The sequence below is a fragment of the Schistocerca gregaria genome, chromosome 3 (genome assembly GCF_023897955.1).
Source record: "Schistocerca gregaria isolate iqSchGreg1 chromosome 3, iqSchGreg1.2, whole genome shotgun sequence".
Lineage (NCBI taxonomy): Eukaryota > Metazoa > Arthropoda > Insecta > Orthoptera > Acrididae > Schistocerca > Schistocerca gregaria.
In genome coordinates this window covers 863,366,814-863,391,146 of record NC_064922.1, presented here as the reverse complement: position 1 = coordinate 863,391,146, position 24,333 = coordinate 863,366,814, and the positions used below count along the sequence as shown (strand labels likewise).

Sequence of the window (24,333 nt, the reverse complement as noted above, 5' to 3'; positions counted from 1 at the left end):
AATTAATACATTGTCACAATGAAACACAGTTACACACTTTTAATAACTTCATCATACACAACAACCTGATCTCCGCTGTTGTGACCTAGTGCTGTCAAAACTGGAATGGAGCAGACATTTTTACTTAAGCTGGTCTAACAGTCCCTGTTAAGATATTCGTCTATAGAGTTGAAGGAGTTGGCTAGCAAAATGTCTTTCAGACTCTTTGTAAATTGTGCTTTATCTGAAACCAAGTTTTCAATGGTTGCTGTCAATGTACTGAAAATGTATGTTCCTGAATATTGGACCCCTTTTTCAACCAAGGTAAGTAATTTTAGGCCTTTATGCAGATGCTCCTTGGTCCTGGTATTGATACTATGTTTTGAGCTCCTGGTTGGAAATAGAGACATATTATTTGCAACAAATTTCATTAAGGAATAAATATGCTGAGAAGGAGTGGCTAGAATACCCAGTTCCTTAAACAGGTTTCTACATGACGTTCTTGAATTTGCACCACAAATGAGTCCTGTTACATGCTTTTGCACTCTTAAAACTTTTTCTCAGTTTGACAAGTTTCCCCAAAATACTATGCCATACGACTCCCCTAAGTCATCTAGGGGAGTGAAGCAGATGGCAGGCATGTGCAACTGTATAGCTCAGAGCAATAGGCCCTAATCCACAAAGTTAAAAAGTTAGACTGCTGTGCTATCTAGTGGGGATACCATCATAAGAAAACGAACTCCAAAAAAAGTACAGCACAAGTTTGAAGCTTGAAAACTCCAAGTGGATGCAATCATAAGTTTGTTACATAATCATATAAATTATTATATGGGTCAGGCATATTATGCAATTGCTTTTTTATGTTATGTTTGGATTTTCAGATACAGACATAAACTTTGGTGAAAGAAATATTTATTAATTCAGACAACCAGGGATTATGAGCCATTAGGGGAGAGCAGTTCATCACGGGAAGAAGTAAAAGAGCACCAAATTCAGTCAGTGAAAAAAGTACATGAGGAATCTGAAGCAACAAAGTGATTAGGTGCATATGTTGACAATTATTAAGCTCATTCCAGTACAGTCATATTTAAAAGTGTTCCATATTTGTCCTAAAAATTACCATGATAGAATATCTTACAAACACTGAAAGCCAGTATTTTCTAGCTATTGCAAAACGGGTTGGGTGATGAAAAAGTCTTAATAATGGGTTGAACAAAAAGTGTCAGAGATGAAAATAAATTCATAAAAGGAAATTTGTCTTTTAAGGTGATGATACAAACTCGCTTTCTGCAATGTGAAATGGAGGCAGACAGACTGTGATGTATACAGTAAGTTCTTCCAGGGCGCACTGTAAATTTCTGGTATAACTATAATCCTGGCATTGAACTGAAGAGACAAGCCAAGAACAAGAAGTTACTGTTGGCAGTTTCATAAAGAAATTTCCTGCATACAATTACATTACTGCTGAAAAGATACTTGTCAGTAGTACCTTGTACCACATCTGAATATGTGTAAGACATGCAACATTTATCAACCTGACTGTAAATCTATGAACACTACTCCTGTATCACTGTTATCTATATCAGCACAGTTTTAATACTTAGTTCAATGTATATTTTCATCACCCAGTAAAAGGTATAAGTCAGTGATGTGATAAATTTCATTATTAACAGAATTCCTTGTGAGAAGGTTCAGAAAAAAGAGCATAATATCCAGTTGCAGCAATCACAATTAGATAAGTCAAGAGATGTCCAGGCAAGGGAATCAAGCAGTGGCACTCACCCGGTATTGATGTTTGACTTTGAGAGGACTATACCTTCTCTAGTACTAACAACAGGTATGCTTTTTTATAAATGCCAGTTCTGGGTGCATAACCTTGGAATTCGTGATGATATTTTGAATACGGGATACACATATGTCTTAGGCGAAGGTATTGTACCCATTGGTGACCAAGAAATTGCATCAAGTTTACCGAGACAGATAAGCTATTTTTCTAAAACTAAATGAATACTTAATTTGGACAGTGATTCCTGTGGAGGGCAAAACATAAGCATTAAAGCAATTTTGCTCCTGTCATTTACCCTCCAAAGATAGTAAGAAGTTCAAGGTGATTACCTTTATAGGTACCACACAGATGGCTGTAAGCTGTGACACAATCAACAAAGAAAAAGAAGCCACACTTGTGGTTAATAAAAGACTTAAGGGCACTTTTTCTCATGTTCAGTTCTGGAAAAACACATCACAAACCAAAAGAAGTCTGCAAATGGGGAAAATGTAAATAGGCTCAACATTTGTTGGCTGTAGCTGTAAAATAAGAAAACAAAGATCCATTTCTCTAAATATAATTTCAAAGAAGTTTCTCCCTCAATAGAAATAAATATGCAAAAACCAAAGAAGTTTTATTTGGCAAGACATACATAACCTTCTGTAATCATTATTAAAATGTTTAGTAGTTCAATTATTTGAATGATTTATATGTCTGTTATTTATTTATATACGCAATAAAAGAAATACATGTTCGTTATCTCTCACATTTTTCCAGAGAAATGTGGGTTACGTACCTATAATCCTGAGCCATCCAACTCTGGAATGCGTGGAGAAATTTCAAACTTTGGTATAACATGTCCCACAATCTAAGGAAAGTATGTCACTTTTAAGGAGGGGTAAAGGCATGCCTGGGGCAATACATAAAAATAATTGAAAGCAAATTGTATACAGATTTTGTTCCTTCTCCTATCTAATACAAGATGGTATAAATACAAGTACAATGGAAAACCATCAGCCAAAGTTGGAAATTTCACTTTTTTCCCATTTTCAAATTATCCAGATAGTCAAAATGGTGTTTCCAAAAATAAAGATAATTCTGTATGCATCACAACTGTTCATTTGCAGTTCATAATATGTATATGTTTTTCTCGACACGGTTCTTATATTTTTAGAAATACCATTTTAACTATCTGGATGATTTAAAAATGGCTCCCAGCCCACAACTAGTACAGCTCCCAGCGCAAAACTAGTCATTGAGCAAATAAAAAAAGTGAAATTTGCAACTTTTATTGGTTTTCTGTTGAATTGATTAACAGAAGTTGGTGACCTGCAATTATTCTAGCATGCTGGAAGTTAATAATAAATACACACCTGGGTAGTGCCAGTTAACTAGCTGCTGAATAAATAAAGAAAAAAAGCTACAAAGTGAGCAGAACTCGTTACGTGCCGTACCTGTGGTGGCCGGGCTGCGTGAGCCCATTGACACTTGCGGCAGCAGCCGCGGCAGCAACCTTCTGCAGGTTGATGTGGTTGAGGACAAGTGCTGCCTGCTGCTGGTCCAGCACGATGCTGCGGCGGATGTGTGGGTGGGCACTCTGGCCATTTGCTGTACTGCTAGAGTTGCTACCGACGAGCATGTTGTTCGTGTTACTGTTTTGATTGTTGTTGTTGTTGTTGTTGTTGTTGTTATTGCTACTGCTGCTGCTGCTGTTATGATTACTGTTGTTGTTGTTGTTCTGCTGTTGTTGCTGTTGCTGGTGATGGCTGTTCTGACTCTGGAGGAAGGCTGCAAGGCTTGCCTTGGCATTAATAACCTGTTAAAAGAAATATGAATTGTCTTAAAGATTTCTCTTGAAGAGGAGCTTTCTATTTCAGTTGTGACATATACAACTATACTTTATTCTTGAATCCATCGTTGGACGGACTAAGTGTATGTAATCGGAAGGCTAAGGTATTTCTAACTACGATTTCTGGTCAAAGTTACTGTAGTAGCAAAAATGATGGTTACACAAATTATAAATAAGCATATTTTTTGTCTACAATATCTTCGAAACTATATATTTGAGATAAAGATTTTATTTTGGAAATTATGTTATTTAAGCTTTTAAATCCAAACATTTTAAGTTAGGCTTTGCTGTGACTGTTATTGATAGTGACTGGGACAAGTTTACTGTTACTTGTCACATTTTATTTTATTTCCTCTACACATTTCAGAGGTTTAATCCTCCATCCTAAGGTGGAAATTTCAGACATTGTTGTTAACATGTACTGGAACAGTAGATTTCAATATGTTTCTTTGGATCATATTAGATATAATTTTTGACACACAGTGGGGATCATAAGGAAAATTAATAAACAACATAAGTCCAGAGTGCAGCCGAGTTGTCTAAGCATATATCACAATCCAGGGGTAAGACCAAATCACAAAACATTACCCATGCAAGGTCAAAGTGTTACGCTATCTAATGGCGGAGATGCTGAGTCTCACCAATGTAGAACGTGTCATAAAACAAGAAAAAGTAATACATATTTACAAAAAAGATAAATATGCTGAAGTTACTTCTCGAGATCCTAAGTGAAATGGACCTATTGGATGCAGAGTAAGTCAAAAAATCTTAAAACATGTATTTGTTTAAAAGAATTCTTAAATTTTTAAGATCGTTACTAAACACTGTACAAGCAGAAACACATTAATAATTTTGTAAATGCCATATTATGTGAACTGCAAGTAATAGAAAAAAATGACTGGTATAATGCAGTGTGACACTGTACCACACATCTATAGAAAACTAGCCATTTTTCAAAGTTAAGTAAGTGAGCAATTACAGTTGAAAGCAGCTCAGACATGATCTGTATGAATTTAATGATGAAATTAGTGTAGCAACATGGCAAATGGTGCACTAGAGTATGAAATAATTTCTAGTGAATAAAAACAAAGAACATTGTTTTACTCAGAGGAAATTTGGAGCTGAATTATAATCTAAATTACAACCATAAGAAATACAATGTGATTGCATCAGTTAAAAGCCCACCTCCAGATTTAATACCTCAATCGACAAACACTTTCGATAAGAATGATTAAATGCACTTGGGTGGCAGAAGGTGTGGACGTGTTTATGTTAAAACTGTGGTCTTGTTGGGGCTGCAAGCTTTTATAAAATATTAAAATCTATTGAGGATATTATAAAGTAACACTAAGAAGCTTCTTTCGCAGCATTTATGGGTCTTCACGAGCGAACTAAGTTTCACATATTTCAGAAATCTGTACACCAGTGGAACAAAACAGATGGTTCTGATGATGACTGACAGTGAAGATCACAAGGTATGTGTGTGTGTGTGTGTGTGTGTGTGTGTGTGTGTGTGTGTGTGTCTGTCATCTATTTTTGATGAAGGTCTTATGAGCTGAAAGCTTCATTTGTGACAGTCTTTTTGTTGTGCCTATGTGCATCTTAGCATCTCCGTTATATGGTGAGTGACAACTTTCCTTTTTATAAAATTGTTACATTCCATATTGGATTTTCCATTGTTTGATTTCTGCTATCTAATGGTATGTGCGTAAGGCTTCAGTGACTACCAAGAGACTGGCCACAATCACCGGGCTGTGGTATACCGGTAAACACTCGTCAGAGGGTAATGCCATCCCTCATACTTGCTGCGGATGCTGCACCTGACATAATCATGAGCTGTGGCTGTCACCTAGAACTCTAATATCTCTGACACATTCTCTGTATTGATACTTGAGCTAGCTGGGGGCTCTAAATCATCCACAGACACCACACGTATCAAAGTGCGAGATGATGAGAGGAGCATCAAGCCTATCTTCACAACTGCTCCTACTTACACTGCTCCTGCATTTTTCAATTGAAAAGAAAGTTAAAAACATATCTAAAAGAAAGTTAAAAATGTCCTCAATACTCACACCTTCTACAAATCATCAAAGTTCATTGTAATTTAAACAGACTTCTGTTGTGACTGAGGTAAGTAATTATTTTCTATAAAAAATGCCAATGCAATCAAGCAAATATTAAGCTACTAACAGAAGAGAGGAGTGGCTGTTTTGTACAGCGATACAATCCATCCTGGATTTTCCATTGTTTGTTTAGACAACAGCTATTTCTAGAGTAGCAGCTTTTCCTTTTCTGCTACACTCATCCGGCATAGTACTAAGCAGTACAGTGACAGTTCACTGGCAAATACAGTCTACAGATTCATTTTTTGAAGAATTGCTTCACTTCTGCTCACGAATACCTTGACTTGTTCCAAGTTCTTGAAGGTTCTGATTCTTGCAGGTGTACATGGAACAATGTTAGTGAATGAATGGGTCAATGAAACAGTGAATGAAATGAATGAATTAACAACTGGGAGCAATGGGCTGAATTATAAAGAGAAATTGAATTATCAGAAACTGAGCAAGGCTTAAAATGTCAAAAGATATATCCACTAAGAATTATATCTACACACACACTTTTTATTGATGCCAGAAAGAGAGAGAGAGAGAATTCATTCGAACCCCCCACTGCCCTCCCATAATGATTTAAGAGTGAAACATGGCTGCCTTATGTGTGTGTGAAGATTAAGCAACAAACAGTACAGTTGTGTTATTCAAAATTTCAAAGCTGCAATCTTCCCACAAAGGTTAATACGCAAGAAAAAAATGAACGCAACTGTGTTCTGTGAGCAAGCAGGTATAAGAGGCACAGTAATAGTGAATGTTACTGTGCAAAGATTGTGGCTAAGATCTAAGGCGTATCCTCAAAACACTTTTAACAGGCATGTCATTCAGAACGAACAATATGCAAAGCTGCCTTTCACCAGAACAACACACACCCACACACTGCAATATTTGGTAACCACTCTCAGGTGAGAACATTTCAATCCCCCCCCTCCCCCCCCCAAAAAAAGAAAGTTGTAGCAGGATCTGTTACTCAGTAATTATCATTTTTTTCTGCATCTCAAAGAATAGCTTGATCAACGAGGTTTTTGCACAAGTTGTGAAAGCACTGGCAGCATTTCCAGTAAATGTACATGTCCACAGCATTGTGCATGACATAATCACCTGTTCCAGAGTGTACCCGGTAACTATTTGTCTGAGGACCATTACATTGCTAGCTCCAAGAATTACTAAAATTGTGTGGGGCAAAGAAAATACAGCTCACCTGGTCATCAAAAATCCTTGCAAGCAGCAATGCAATTTGTCTTTCAGCTTCCAAATGCATAAGCACTATCATTTAGTAAACTGTCACAGTTTCTATGACCTCAATAAAAAGGAACATGTGCCACCCTATGTTAAAAAATTTAAAAATTTAAGAACCTTTAAGAGATCTTCTACGAAAACCAATATACACTTGATGCTTTCCAATTTCTGCACAATTGCAGCATCCATCACAACAAATTCTATGGTTTCGAAATGCCAGTTAATATTCTATGCATAGACGATAAAACGTATGGCTTTTAAAATGTATGATAAACATAAAGGGCATAAAAACATTCAGCACAGAGATTTGATTCACTTTACCCTGCCAGTTGAAAAGCGCTAAATACTCATGGATGACAATGTCACAGTTTGAACAAGAAAACTCAACTATATTGTTCTGTAGAGCATGTGAACTACAGTAAGTATTTTGTAAATATACCATGGTAATGTGAGTAAAATACGTAAAACTTCTAAATGACTGTTATTAAAAACAGTTTAGTAGTAAATTTTGAGGTATCTTCTGTACAAGAATTCAAGTGATTTGGATACAGTTTCATTCCACTTGTTTTTGTTTATTACTAACCACTTATTAGCTTACTAGGCCATCATAAGGTAGCAACTGACTAGCATCTGCAAAGCACCAGAGCACAAGAAATCAAAATTTGAAAACCACGGAATTTCAACTTTGGTTTTTGTGCACACTTGTGCCCTTTGTGGACATTAGTTAGCTGTTACCTGACTACACCTACACACGTACTCCATGAGCCACCATACGGTGCACAGTAGAGGCTACCGTGCACAAGTATTAGTCATTTCCTTTCCTGCTCCACTTGCAAATACATCAAAGGAAAAACAACTGCCTATATGCCTGCATACAAATCCTAATTTCTTTTATCTTATCTTTGATGTCCTTAAACAAAATGTACAATTGTAACAGTAAAATCATTCTACAGTCGGTTTCAAATGCCACTTCTCTAACTTTTCTCAACATTGTTCACCAAAAAGAATGTTGCCTCTCCTACAGGGATTCCCACTCGAGTCCACAAAACAGTGTTGATTGAATGTACTGGTAAAAAATCTTGAAGCCCACCTCTGAATCACTTCGATGTTTCCTTCTGTGTGACCTGGTAGGAATCCCAAACACTCAAGCAGTACACAAGAATGGGTCACACTAGTATTCTATATGCTGTCTCCTTTACCGATGAACCATACTTTCTTAAAATTCTCCCAGTAAAACAAAGTCAGTAACTCATCTTCACTAGTATCATTCTTACTTGCTCATTCCATTTCGTATCACTTTGCAACATTATGCCTAGATATTTAATCGATGTGGTTATGTTGAGCAGCACACTACTAATGCTGTATTCAAACATTACAGGAATTTTCTTCTTCTCCCTACATTCAGAGTTAGGTGCCATTCATCACATCAACTAAAAATTTTGTCTAAGTTATCTTGTATCCTCCCACAGACACTCAACAATGACACCTTCCAATATACCAACAGTGCAGATTGCTGCTCACCCTGCCCGTCAGGTCATATAGACCAATAAGCTAAAACTGGTTAGTAATAAATAAATACTGTAGAACAAAACAGAAAATCTTTGCTTCTTACATTTTAATATGGTTAAAAATGTTACACTGACAGATGAATAAATTACAATCAATATTTCACCGTTTTACACTGACGCAGACTGCATTCATCATGGGCTACTGTAAACTTCGTTCACATACCTGCTGCTGTTGCTGCTGCTGCTGCTGCTGCTGCTGCTGCTGTTGTTGTTGTTGTTGTTGTTGTTGCTGTTGATGTTGTTGTTGCTGCTGCTGCTGCTGCTGCTGCTGTTGAAAGGCAGCATGCTGTTGCTGCTGCTGCTGAGCCTGCTGCTGCCTCTGCTGCTGCTGCTGCTGTTGCTGCTGCAGCTGCTGTAGTTGCTGCTGCAGCTGCTGCTGGGCCTTCTTGTGCTGGAGGTGCTGCTGCAGGATGAGCTTCTGGGGCTGCGAAACAGTGGCAGGTGTCGCAACAGTACCCGCTGCGCCGGCCGCCCGGGTCTGCGTCTGTGCTGCAGCCGCCGCCGCAGCTGCTTTGCTGCGCATCTTCTGCAGCTGCAACTGCATCTGCGACTGGTGCAGCTGGCGTTGCAGCTCCTCGATGCGCCGCTGCTGGTCGCGGATGATGTCCTCCGTGGCAGCGGGTGTTGCCGGCGTAGCGGGACTGCCGCACGCCTCCATCTCGACATCAGCAGACGGCGCAGGCGATGGTGCACCGCCGGTCGCGCTGACTCCAGGTGGGCTGGGTGCGGCCGTCGACTCTGTGTCCGCCGGTGAAGATGGCGCATCAGCTGTCGAGAGGCCTGGGTAATGTAAGTGTTAACTTTAAAACGACAAATTCGGGCTATGTCTTGTACACTTAATGAGAGGTTTCTCTTCCGTCTCTTTTGCTACATGCCTGAAAAGTACACAAAATCTCTCTAGTTTTATTTTTTTAACACAGTTGCGAATACTTTTAAATTTTTCACGCTTATAACAGAGTAGAAATGGATGGAAATAGGCAGCTGGTCAGACAAAAAAAATAGATTTTTATCTTTCCCAAGTGTTTATTAATTGTATCAAAAAGAGAATTTGTTAGAGGAAACTACTATTAAATCTATTTACCAGCAGTACTTAGTACTTCATCACCAGAAGGTAAGTACTAGTCATGCATTTATTCCATTAAGTGTGACTAAAGCTTTTTTATGTAAAATAATTAAATTTTGTACTTTATCATTTAGTTCTCATACTTGTGATTATGTACTGTATCAGACAGTAGACGCCCAATTCGTATCGGCAGACGGTTTTGTTGGCTCTAGCATCAGAAATGCACTTCCAGAACTTCCTCTCTCATTTTCCACTTAGTAGACAGGGTACACCTACTGTTATTTGCATCTAATACCATCTTATGTGTCTGGAACTTGAAGTCTGCATTAAGTCCTGGTAAGCAGTAATTATTAATTGTTTTCAAAAATGTGTCATGTCAGTTTATGAACACCTCTTCACACAGTATTACTACACACTTTTCTACTGACTAATCTCAATTACGCAAGTTCTCTTCAAAGCTTTGGATTGTCAAAAATAAAATTGTTTTGCTGTGCCAGAAATAAGGAACTGCATGAGCTATATGAAAAAATGCGAACTGGGGAAAGAAAGAACCAGAAAATCCCAGAATGAATCTTTCACTCTGCAACAGGATGTGTACTGTTTTGAAATGTCCTTACAGATCAAAACTGTGGCTCCCAGCCAGATTCTCGTAATTTCAGGCAATGATCCTGCTAACTGAGCTGCCCACACGTAACTCGTGACCCATTCTTTGGGCATAATAGGCCCTACACTCCAGATATGACATTTGGAATATACGTGTGAGGTACTGGAACAGCTGAAGTTGTGAGGGCAGCCCCTAGTTTAGGTTTTACTATTTATGTTCACTTTTAATACTGGAAAGAACCTTGTACACTTAAGCCAAGAATGCAAACTCAGTTCTCCAAATGCATCATTTGACTTGTGCTTTATCACTAATTTGATGTGAACAGGCCAAAGTTCAGTATCCCACTAATGAAGAGTCATGCCCAGATAGTGCAGTAGTTAAGAGTATCCCCTGCAAAAATATAGTTCTGGATTTGATTCCTGGTCTGACATGTTGAAAGAAATCTCCCAAGAAGATTCGAAAAGAAAATTACTCTTGTATCACTTTGCTCAATGACAATATACTTTATCATAATAAATAACTTTACAGTTACTCCTAAGCTCAAAGAACTTTGACAAGAAAAATAAATTCCAATATGTACCTGAGTCACACTAAAGAGAAAAAATAATACTTACTAAATTGCAGCACATATAGACACAAAGAACAAGAAAAATAAATCCTAGTTTTTGGGAGCAGATGTTCCTTAATCACTCAAAAGTGATGAAAGAGATGTGGACAATAAGTCATTTCAGGATTAAAGAGGAAATTCAGCCAGGACTCCGGATTTATGGAAGTACAGTATAAGAGGGAAATTAACACTTAGTAAGCAGGATATTATCAGTTACACAAAGATCTATAAAGATGGTTAAACTCATTAAATTAACTATATCAAAGCTATGTTAATGTTTAACAAAATAGCCTGCAACACAAAACTAGAACACAGATTAGTCATTTTCAAGCACACAGAGCATACTACATAATTATGAATTTGTCTTGGTGTGAGAACCACAGGTGCTCCCTGAGACTTTGAATGTTCACTTTGCTGAACTCAACTGAGTACATTGTGGCAGATGACTAGGGCATCAGCTGACCATGAGTTATAAACCTGGTTAAAGATGGAGAGGGAACTGTCTGTGTCCTCACGAGTCAAGACCTCAACACTCATCCTTTAAGTCACCAATAAAAACTGCTGATAACAAAATTTCATGTTACATGACAATTTTGAAACTATTTCTCGATTAAATAGAAAAATAAAGAAAAAGACTTAACAAGGGGATGTAGACTGCGGCTGGAAGAGGCACTTATGGCCAAAGACAGAAAGTGCAAGCAATGAAGAGGACAAATTCTGATTAAAGACTTAAGGTGTGTAAACTGTGTAGATGTGGGCAGCTAAAGAACTGTCTTCCCTTTTTTGGTAAAGATTTGGAAAAGTGAGTAATTACTGCTTAATTTATAAACAAAATCATTTTTCCTAAAAGGTTGTATTTCACTGGACAAAAATTTATAATTCACAACTGAAAAAACTCTGTATGAAAAACTGTTAAATACTATTCTGGGTCACTATGCCGTATCAAAACGAATACAAATCTAACAGTGGATAAATTACTATTTGATGGCTCTACAACAGTTTTTCTACCACAGCAGGTTTCAAAAGTTATATTTCTGCATATTGTACAAAAGACATGTGTTCATTATGGATACAACAAATCACAGAGAAATGATGTCACATATGATCAGCTATAATTTTCTCACAAAAACACTATTTGTCAAAAATTAAAGCAGGAAAAGGCTTTAATCTTGAAAAATCAGAGCTGAAAGAATACTAGCAATATACAATGGAGAGGTGTGGTGTGGGGGAGGCAATGGAGTAAACACAGGTGGTAATCATACCCATACACACCAGTGAATGACACCAACAAGCCAGCTGAACTGTATCTCTTTCAGGAGTGATCAACTTACTCAGTTTGAAATTAACACTATGCTGAGTCCTGTCAATTTTACGTAGCTGGTGCCTCACAGTCTGTAAATATTTAAAACTGCTCATTTAAAACAAACTTTACTGGCTACCACTTTTAATCACACAAGTCACCATCAAGCAAATAAAAAATGAAGCCAATGTACTCACTTAGGTTAACACTATTGTGTCAACAGTAACGAATAATTTGAGCAACTCTTTTATTATCATATCCACTGGTAGAAAATTGTATGTCATTATAGATATTATGGCAAAAGACATCGGTCACAAGTAAGAAATGATGAAGGCTCATAAAAGTGTGCCCCTTGCAGAGGTTGTACAAATTTTCAATAATTACATCTGCAACACGAGTGCTCTGCACATGGACACTATGCTCGTGCGTGTTCGTCAAGGAGTACATTTTACAAGCCCCATTGTCTCTCCACTCAGATTTTATTCTATTACTGACATCATAGTGTTACTTAAGTCAAATACAGAGGCTTGATTCTTCAAGCAGCAGCTTATCTTGGTGATCAAATTTACAGAATAATTCACGTGTGCGTAATCTTTTTTAAGTTTTTACAAGTGATTGGATCAAACTTCATTAGTCCTGTTACCACCTTTACATCACTGTGAGGCACAACTCGTGCAGAACTCTTGAGAATCACTCAGCAGTGACTCATTCGTAAGAGAAATCAAAGTAACTGGCAGATAGGGATGACGAGCAAAAACAGCTCTGCTTAAAGCTACCTGCAACAAATGAGCCCCCGCTTAATAACTTTTGACTCATTGTTCGCACATTTCCCAGGGTTTAAAATTTCAACAATAAGCTACGAACTCATCTAATGTATTACTAGCAAAAAAAATAGTACCTGCACATACTAACAAAACATCCCATCCACCGTTGCGTCCCCTGACACTAGACACCTTACCCGAAAGTGACTGCGACTCATCACCGGCGAAGCTGGGAGCAGGGCCCGGAGAAGCACACAGCTCGGCCACATATGGCCGGAGCCGGTCGATCAGTTGAGGCTTTGACCCCGACACGGGGAGGTTGCGGCGCTTCAGCTCCGCCTTCAGGTCGCTCACTGGAGTGACGGAGTGAGTTGTATTAGTAACGTGCAGAGTGCTAGTAGAGACAGTAAATGGGAGGATGGGGCACATGAGAAAAACAAAATTAAACACACACGCAGAGTGGATAGGTTCACAAGTACTTTGCAACACCAGGTCGCTAGCTGCAAATGGATTATGGCAAAGTGAGAGCTAATATTTATTCAGTTACAGGTGTGTTTACACACTCATGACACACATTGATGGGTGGAAATCATGTGTAAGAGAAGAAATAGCTACTATATTTTGACAATACACTGACAGACCAAATATAAGACTTAACAATGTAGGAAAAAACAGAATGTTACTAACCATAAAGAACAAACATCAAGTTGCAGACAGGCACAATTAAAACACACACACACACACACACACACACACACACACACGCACACACGCACACACACACACACACACCAAGGCCTTCACATACAGGCACTATGCCCCAGATCTAGTCTGCGGGCAGATTTCCCATGTCATTTCCCCTCACACGCCCAATCCTCTCAACACCCCCAAAAACCAGCCACAAAGGAGTGTCACCTTTGTTACACAGTGCCAACCTGGACAGGAACAACTGAACCACATCCTTCATCAGGGCTTTTGTTACCTATCATCATACCCTGAAAAAAGGGACATCCTGCTCGAGATGCTTCCCACCCTTCCTGCAATGGTGTTCAATCAGCCATCCAACCTGCACAACATCCTACTCCATCCTGAACTTCATATTCCAGGCCTGTCACAGGTCTGACCCATCCTATAAGGAGCCAGGCCACCTGCGAAAGCAGCTGTATCATTTACCAGATCTTCTGCAATCAGTGCACATCTTTTTACATTGGTATGACTACCACCCAGCTGTCCACCAGGATGAATGGCCACCGCCAAACTGTGGCCAAGAGCAAAGTAGACCACCCTGTGGCACAGCATGCAGCTGAGTATAACACACTTGATTTCAATGACTGCTTCACTACCCAAGCCATCTGGGTCCTCCCCTCCACCACCAGCTTTTCTGAACTGCACAGATGCGAGTTATCCTTACAATACATTCTCCATTCCTGTGATTATCCCAGCCTCAACCTACAGTAACATACTGTCCCCATGCCCTCCACCCAACAGTTTTCACCTCCTCTGTCCTATCACCTCCTCCCCGTCTTGTCTCCCACCCTGTTTGTCTGCAATTCTCTGCCAACTTGTCTGCCTGTCTTTGGCCGCTCCTCTCCTTTTTTGTTCGTTTTTTTCCCCACCTCCATGCCCCACAACCTTCTGACACTGCACCTGCTGGCACTCTAGTCCCTGCACACTCCGCCACCAACACACTATTATCAATTCCCCTTCCCCACCCCCTGTGTGTGTGTGTGTGTGTGTGTGTGTGTGTGTGTGTGTGTGTATTTTACTGATGAAGGCTGGGCCAAAAGCTACATGTGATTGTATTTTAATAGTGGCTGTCTGCAACTTGACGTGTCTGCTTTATAGTAAGTAGCACTCTGTCTTTTCCTACATTGTTTATATTCCTACCTGGAGTTTCCACTGTTTGAAATGCAAGGGTTAGATATGCAGTGTAATGCAGGCCATATCCTGTTTAATGAACAGCAGCATCATGACTTGACGAGTACACAATATGGGGAAGGAACACATCTCAAACAGCATTGTGCAATATTTCTTCCAAAAATAATCTAAATTGCAATCTATGCACTGAGCCACAATTTTACTAATGCCTGGATTAGTAATCTCTGAAATGGTTGCTTACTCATGCACCATGTGTTTCATTTCATCATCACACTGTTACTTAATTTATATTTTCAGTGCCCTGTGGAGGGTACATTGTCTCAATATTAGCAGTTTTTGTCATTTGAGTAATCAGTGTGGGAAAAATTATGGCCTATATGCATCTGTACATGGCCTAATCTCCCGTACCACATTCTTATGTACCCTATATGAGACATAAGGCTGAGACAGCCAATTGCTCCACAATCATCCTCAAATACAATTTTATAAATTTATCAGACATCTCTGTTACACTTCTGGATGAGCTACATTGACCTCTTACAATCCTAGAAACACAAAACTGAATTTGTTTGATGTTTCATGTCACGACTACTTAATGACGACTCCAAACACTGGAGCAACACACTAGAATTAGTTACATTAGTATTTTTACGTGATTTGCATTCCAAAAGCACCACACTTCCTCATAACCCTTCCAATAAATCCAAATTCTGCATTCATCATCCCATTTCATGTTGCATCTTAGTATAACCCCTATATATTGAAATGATGTACACTACTCCAGGTGTTCTCCACTCATCTTGTAATTGAATAGTACTGGATACTCCGTGTATATTATAGTCATCATCTTAAATTAGTCCACATTTAAAGACAGCTGCTATTCATCACACAATGTAGAAGTTTCACACACGTCATTTTCATCACACAATGTGGAAGTTTCACACTAGTCCCTTAGCACATTCTTATGATCATGAATTGCAATACTTTCCTGCAGATAACACCGTCTTTTGTAAGCAAATTGACAGTGCTGCTTGCTAGATAAAATAAATTATTTACTTATATTGAGGACATCAGATGTATTACTGTACTTCCCTAGGGCACACCAGATGTTACTTTCACTTTGTTAAACATTTACTGCTCAGTATAACATTCAAATGAATATCTGCTAAGATATAATCTGTAAGATAGCATCTTGAATATTAGTTGATTACTTGTTACAGCTGGGGGCGATTGTGGAGAGTCCAAACCCAAGGAAACTGTTTATTGGCTAGATAAGGTAAGTAAATGCAATGTGCCAGTCATTCGAAATTATTATCCCCAAGTTTTTGTATAATTTATTGGACAGTAGATAGCCTCAAGCAAATGAAGTGTTATAGTATGCCCATCCCGGGCAAATAGTGATATAACTGTATCCAGTCATTAGTGACTTGATCTAGCTCTCTAATCCTCAGCATTCACAGATATCAAAAGCTTCTGTTCTATTTTGCTGTGTACTGTTTAGTCTCCACATTTCACTCCCACATAAAGCTACACTCCAGGCAAATACTCTCTTATTATTGCTAGTCTATATTTTTATAGCATGTAAACATCACCCATCATCAGGTATTTTGCTGTCTACATAGCAAAACACACCTACCATTTTCAGCATCTGATTTTGTAATTCCATTTCCTTAGCATCACATTACTTAGTTCCACCACTATACTCCATTACTCTTGTGTTAGATTTAGCTAAGTCATCTTATAACGATTCTTAAGACAATGTTCATTATGTTCAACTGCCCTTCCAATGTCTTTGCTGCCTCTGCCACAATTACAATGTTGTTGGCATATCTTAAAATTTTTATTTCTTTACCATCAACTTTAATTCATTTTCCAGATTTCTTTTCAGTATCCTTTCTAGCTTCCTCAATGAGCAAACTGAAGAATATGGGGAATATGCAACAAAGCTGCCTCACTCCACTTCACAGGTGTTCTCAGAAATTTATCCAATAGAGGGTAATATTCTGAAAGAGCCATTTCTGATACAAGAGATCAGATGAATTTGAGAATGTCTCATGCGTCAGAAATAAATTTAACAGGCTATTCTCAAAGTTTGTTATATCTAAAATGATTGATTGATTGATTGGAGATAGATTATTGCTGTATTCTACAGGTAAGCAATTTCATTACTGTATTACAGCATATCTTTTTATATTATTAATACAATTGTGGGCACAGAAAAACTTCAAAAACAACCATCACAGTGGTCGGTAGAACCATGTCTTGACAACCTAGACTCAACAAAAATTGTCTTCGTCTCCCTAGTTTGGCGCATTATTGTGTAGACATGACAGCAGGTTACATAATTCATAACTCTGTAACTGGATCCTGCACTCGGTTGGACCCCACATAGTTTAAGAGGGTCAAACACCTTTTTGACCTTTGTACACTATGTGATCAAACATATCCAGACACGTAGTAGCACCCTCCATTGGTAATGTTGGAATTCAGTATGGTGTTGGCACACCCTTAGCCTTTATGACAGCTTCCACTTTCACAGCACACATTCAGTCAGGTGCTGGAAGGTTTCTTGGGGAATGGCTGCCCATTCTTCATGGAGTGCTGCATTGAGGAGAGGTATCGATGTCGGTCGGTGAGGCCTAGGATGGGTCGGCATTCCAAAACATTCCAAAGGTGTTCTGTAGGATTCAGGTCAGGACTCTGTGCAGGCCAGTCCATTACAGGGGTATTATTGTCATGTAACCACTCCGCCACAGGCCGTGCGTTATGAAAAGGTGCTCGATCGTGTTGAAAGATGCAATCGCCATCCCTGAAATTGCTCTTCAACAGTGGGAATTAAGAAGGTGCTTAAAACACCATTGTAGGCCTGTGCTGTGATAGTGCCATGCAAAACAACAAGGAGTGCAAGCCCCCTCCATGAAAAACACAACCACACCATAACCCCGTCACCTCCAGATTTTACTGCTGGCACTACAGACACTGGCAGATGATGTTCGCCAGGCATTCGCCATACCCACATCCTGCCATCGGATCGCCACACTGTGTACTGTGATTTGTCACTCCACACAATGTTTTTCCACTGTCCAATCGTCGAATGTTAACACTCCTTACACCACACTAGGTGTCATTTGGCATTTAACGACATGATGTGTGGCATATGAGAAGCCGCTCGACCAAGAAATCCAAGTTATCTCACCTCCCACCTAACTGTCATAGTACTTGCAGTGGATCCTGATGCAGTCTCGAATTCATATGTGATGGTCTGGGTAGATGTACGTCTATTACACATTATGACCCTCTTCAACTGTCAGTGGTCTCTGTCAGTCAACAGAGGAGGTCGGCCTGTACGCTTTTGTGCTGCACGTGTCCCTTCATGCTTCCACTTCACTATCACATCGGAAATGGTGGACCTAGGGATGTATAGGAGTGTGGAAATCTCGCGTACAGAAGTATGACACAGTGACGCGGTGTGCCCCATTCTGCTCTCTCATGATGTCAATGACTACTGAGGTCACTGATATGGAGTACCTGGCAGTAGGTGGCAGCACAATGCACCTAATATGAAAAACGTATGTTTTTGGGGGTGTCAAGATTCTTTTCATCACACAGTGTATTTTGCTATTTTTTCCTCACTTCCTGTGCAGAAATTTGTGTTTCTTGAGCATTGTGGTATGAATTCACTAACAATATAGTGTGGCCATATTCTTCCCACTCTATTACAATTTCTCTACAGTGTAAAACTGCATCAAGTCTCATCAAATCTTCATGGGTCAAATACAAACCTACTATTGGGATTAAGATGTGCAGCAGGCAGGGATATTCATGTGGGAATTTGGGACAAATATCAGAAGATATAATTCAGCCCTGTTTGTTGCTTAGCCAGTGTTGAAATTGGCCCTGTGCTGGACAAGGAAACGACAAAAAAAAAGATCAGGTGCTCTTTTTCTGTAGTGTTCTGCAAAGATTCAAACATTGCGACAGCAAAACAACTTCGACACCACAATAAAATGGTACAACTTCCTGTGAATTGTGTACTGAGTAATGTGTACTGGAACCAGAAACAAATTACTACTGGCTGAAGCCTTATGACTTCTGTTGACTTTCACCGATTCAGGACTAGGAAGCTGTCAACCAGCTTACAGTTAACATACTCTACATTAATCTCATTGTATGTATGCGATACTGAATGTCTGGTACAATGTCAGAGTTGGAAAGTACCATTACCCTACACCATACTATTCACAATGTGGCAGTTTACAGACTGCTCTGTATTCAACGGGTTGGGAGTAACAACTCAAACATATCAAAAATTCATTTCAGTCACAGATACTGTGAATACTTAATTAACTATTCCCTATTTATGGTGAAACTACAGTCATTAAGTGTACAACTTTATGATTGTTGTCATTAAACCTGTAATTTCATGGGTATATGCTACTATTTGGTCACACAATGCAATTTAACAAGTATCATTAACCACTATAAATAAAAAGTACACTAAAAACATAATGCAGCATGTGCCCACCAATTTCTTCATGGTTCTTGCCCAGTTTGTGGATACGAGAATTAACTGAGAAATCGTAACTTATATATATATATATTTACATCTCTCTCTCTCTCTCTCTCCTCTCTCCCTCTCCAACTCCAACTCCATCTCCCTTTTCCCATGCACTCTCAAAAGAGCTAAATGGTGCATAAAGACATTACGTTAACTGATGAAACAAAAGTAGCATGCTTGAAATGCCAAACATTTGAGATGGTGCTGTTATTAAACAGAGAATGACACATCTAAAGATAAGCATGTCAAAGCAGGATCAAGTGCGAGCATTTACATGAGACACAAGTAATGTGCTACATTCATATTAGTATGATAACACACAAATTTAGCCATTTTTTCATTTGTAATCTCTCTCTCTCTCTCTCTCTCTCTCTCTCTCTCTCCCCCTCTCTCTCTCTTTGTATAAGCAGTAAATGTCCGAGTGCTAAGTTATGATTGCATTCTATTCATTTTCCAGAATGGGTGTAGATAGTTACCAATTTGTCAGTGCTTAAGAAAAACTGTAATATTACTTCACATTATAACAAGCAGGCAAACATCCATACATGGAATGTTACTGTAGGTTTTTGCTTGGGGAGAGGGAAGGAAGCGGTGGCATCTTTCATTCAAATTTGGCACAGATATTTGTTTCTCTGTGAATACAGTGTACATATATTCTTTTTGTTAACAAGGAACTGAATCTGGTAAATGAGGATGTGTACAAAGGTGATATCATCATCTTTTTCTTGTGCCTTTCTCTCGCATCAGCACAGGGTCAGGATGGTTATGTACGGATTTGGCACGGTTGACTGAAGGAGTTGCCAGATGCCATTCCTGATGGAACCCATTACTCCCCTGGGACAAAATACGTATAGCCCAACTCTCTGTGTAGAATTTCTGCAGGAGAAAATGAGTGAGAGCTATCAAAATGTTTGCAAATCATGTAGCTGATATGGGACTCCAACATTCACTTAGTGAAGTGTGGGCATCTGCCTAAAAGCCACATCCTGATTGCTGGCTGGCACACTGACCCTTATCAAATCCAGTGGGCAGGATTTTCTAATTTTTGAAAGACTTTACTTACAATTTAATAATTATAATATATGGGACAGTGTATAAAATGTATTGCCAGTGTTTCATCTTGAAGATGCCCCCCAATGGTGGGGCCAAAACACTAGCGAATAGTTTTATACATCGATCATAGCCCCTCACACTTGGTGTTCTACCAGAAGCGAGCACCAGTTGCAAAATCCCTCATAGTGTCAGTGTGGAACATGATATACAGAATGCCCACAACCTGTCACTCAACGTTTCACAAGTAACCTGGTTACTTTTGTAACATAAGCTCTGCCACAAGTCCTGGCACACCCACCAGCAAAGACCGACCCCGCCGTGTTGTTTTATGGCAGTGGCACCATTGGATGTAGCACAGAGGCACTCCCCCGGCCACTGTCAGTTTTCGTGACCCGGAGCCACTATTCAGTCAAGCAGTTCCTCAGCTGGCACCATGAGGCTCAGTGTACCCTGTTCCAGTCCTTCCACAAGAGGAAAATCACTGGCAGTACCGGAATCTGAACCCACGTCCCGCGTATGGCAGCCAGGCGCCCCAACTGCTCAGCTAAGGGAAAGGACAGTCACTTCTGTGCATCTAAGCCGCACTCCATAAATCACCTCGCACCCTGTGGCAGAGCCAAGCCTATCTCTTCCCCTTTCTTTTGCCACTCTGTGAAAGATGCACAGGAAGTGGGACTGTCTGTGCACTGCCTCTAACATAGGGACACAGCTAGCTGGGTACAGATCCTTCCTCTTGAAACCTGACTCACCTTTCCTCTTCTTGAAGTCACAACAAAGATTTATAAAGATAGAAACATTGTGTTTTCCATTTGCCAGTGGAACTGACTACATGTTGGAAATTTTGTTTTGAGATCTATTTCTTTTATTTATTTACTTATTTATTTGCTGCCTCTTTAACAACTAGTTTTTGGACACTATCATAGTTTTAGTTTACACATATGATAAAATATGAGAATGTACTAATTGTACTTCTCTTACCAGTAAAGGATAAATGCATACATTGATATAAAACATGAGCATCAAAAATTATTATTTTCTGTTACCAAAATGCGCTGATGATTTACATACACTACCAGTTTTAAAGGGGGACACTAAAATTTAAAACTTCTATCAAATAGAAGCATTTCTCTACTGACAGGTATATTCAGTTTATTCTTTACAATATTTACATTAACTATCTTAAAACCATATTGTAGTCAATTGTAAAAAATTGTCCCTGTCACATGTGGGCTGCAATCTGCACCCTTTTTATTACTTATAACTTTGAGAAAATTTTTTCTCTCCCTGAGACTTTTAGTTACACACATTACTTACTGTTCATTGCATTATTCTGAATTAATTTTATATTTTCTGAAAATATCTCTTACAAGGCTCTCTCTTGCATACCTCAGCTACCACTCTTACTTCCTTTTCCGCAGTCCTTTCTGTATAGACCGCTGGTATCCACTTCAGGTCTCGATACATTAATCAGATAAGGAAAAATGATCATCAAATTTTAATTATTTTATATTTTTCTAGCGAACCCATCAATGCTTCACAACTGCTAAATACGAATGGGAATTCGATGTATGTCCTAATCTCCTTGTCTCCCCTCTCTCTGTCTGTCCCTCCTCCCCCTCTCTTTGTCGATTACCTCCTTCTTTGGTCATCCCCTCTTCACCACTCTCGCCACCCACATCCTCCTCGCTCTTTTCTATCTTCTCCTTCCCCCTCTCTATGTCCATTCGCCCCCTTCCCCTTTCCTGCTCTGTCTACTTTCTACCCCTCTCATTCTCACCGCGAGCCTCGTTTATTGTTATTGTGAACAAAACCTCAACAGGTAACTGCAGTCACTTGAAGTCGGTTGGGATCATTGGTGCATGTGTTATGAGAGAGGCCTCCCCAGCTGCAGGGTCTGCGAGGACAGGAGCGTCTGTGACAGTATTTCACATACTTTTAATCTGCAAATGGATAGGATTATAAAGTTTCGGATGATTCACTTTCTGCAGTAATATTCTAATTACAAGCTGATAATCCATAAATACAACTTTTCTGTTACATTTAATGTGAAGAGAAAAGAAAAAGACATAGCTGTATATACAATTTTTGTTTAAAACTATATAAGTGGGAAGAATATATAAGGAAGAAATAATTTGTCTAACAGATCAAATGCCCTTCTACCATAGTGAAAACAGTCTGCGAGATGGAAAGCGAAATGACATACTTTTGTGTGTGTGTGTGTGTGTGTGTGTGTGTGTGTGTGTGTGTGTGTGTGTGTGTGTGTGTGTGTACCCACATTTATTTACAATATATACAGCTCATGTTCGTCCAATGCTTATTAGGTATCACGTACAAATTTGAAATAAACTAGTTAAGAACTTTTCGAGATTTTTGCTAACAATGTTTACCTTTATATACATTATATGTATTTTTATATACCATATATTAAAATAACATCTGTCTGGATGTCTACTGGAGTATAGCATACAAATTTGAACTAAATTTGTCATGAACTTTTTGAAAAGTCTGCAAAAACATTTCACCTTTGTATGTATTGTCTGTATTTTTATATACCATATATATTAAAATAATATACAGCCTATGACCGTCTGAATGTTTATTGAACTATTGTGTAAATATTTAAAGTAAATTAGCCAAGACCTTTTTTGATGTTCCCCCTTAATATAGCAGATACTTATTTAAATATCATATATATATTTTTTAAATGTAGCCTATATGTCCACACAAACATTTGTTATTATGTCATGTAAAAATGTGAAATAAATTGACCACAAACTTGACAACATTAAACAATGAATTGTCTTTATATAGTGGAATGGATATTAATATTGTATATTATTTTAATAAAGAGAAATCAGAGCTTGCACAGGAAGATTTATTTCCTGTGGGCTGTACAGAAATAGCTTGAAGCTGGTTCGATGAATTCTCTACCAGGCACTTAACTGTGATTTGCAGAGTAGTCATGTCAATGTAAATGTACTGCAGATGTGTACTTATCAATCAGAAATATGTTTGCCTTCAGCTTAAAAGGTATCATGTTTTAGGAAGACTGAGACCTGATTTTCTTACAGATATCATCCATTTTGACAGGTGTTCATCAACAATGATTCCCAAAATTCATGTTTCTTTGTACAGAAAGTATGTAAATGGAGTATTATATAATGTTCAGATTATATTATTTAATTGGATAGATAAAACAATCTACTCACCCTGCGAAGCGGCTGAACACACACATAAAAGATTGTTGTGATTGACAAGATTTTGGAGCCAGTGGCTCCTTCTTCAAGCAATAGGGTTGAAGGGAAAGGAAGAAGGGTGAAGAAAAAGGATTGGAGAGGTCTAGGAAAAGGGGTAGATTTTGGGAAAGTCACCCAGAAGCATGAGGCAGGGGAAACTTACCATATGGGATGAGAAGGAAAGAGAACGAAGAAAGGAATCTTTCCTTCTCATCCCGTACAGTAAGTCTCCCCTGAGCCACAGTTCTGGGTCCTGGTTACACTTTTGTTATATGGTGCTGTACTTCTAGTTTTGTATCGTGAGTTTTTTAAAATACATACAGCAGTATATAAGTACATAAAAAAGAGCACAGGGAAAAAATAAAAGTAAATTTGTCCCAAAAAGGACCAGTAAGAAGTGAACTGGTATAAAGAGATGCATGAGATTGCCCATCTCTAATTATCATCAGTCCTGATTTTTCTGTTACAGTCTCTATTTTTGACAAATTGTTATGCTACCTACATCTACATTCTTATCTACATTCTTTAGTGTTAGCAAATGTTTGAGACTTTCATCTTATGTAACAGGCCTTTCAATTTTGATTTTTAAACTAATCACCTAACCATAGGTGGCACTTTCTTGTAGAATATTGGACAAATTACTCTTGTGTTCTTTCAATTACTGTATAGATTTGAGGTCTGTAGGTTTTGCACTTTGTACATTCAAAACATTAAGCTGTGTCAAGCTTCTAGTTCTAACATTTATTTTATCAGAAACTTGCAGAG

The 24,333-nt window shown here is 38.7% G+C and overlaps 1 protein-coding gene across 4 annotated transcripts in view; it reads right to left on the bottom strand.

Annotated features, from left to right (window-relative positions):
• Nucleotides 1-24,333, bottom strand: part of LOC126354877 (myocardin-related transcription factor A-like) — a 306,159-nt gene that overhangs the window by 13,446 nt on the left and 268,380 nt on the right. Inside the window, exons 8-10 of one of the 4 annotated variants that reach the window (XM_050004891.1) lie at nt 13,041-13,196; nt 8,672-9,288; nt 3,199-3,560 (exon numbers count right to left, since the gene is read on the bottom strand). In XM_050004891.1, the coding sequence (XP_049860848.1) occupies nt 3,199-3,560; nt 8,672-9,288; nt 13,041-13,196 (1,135 nt within the window). The remainder of the gene's footprint in view (nt 1-3,198; nt 3,561-8,671; nt 9,289-13,040; nt 13,197-24,333) is intronic. The other 3 variants (XM_050004892.1, XM_050004893.1, XM_050004894.1) reach the window with 3 other exon arrangements.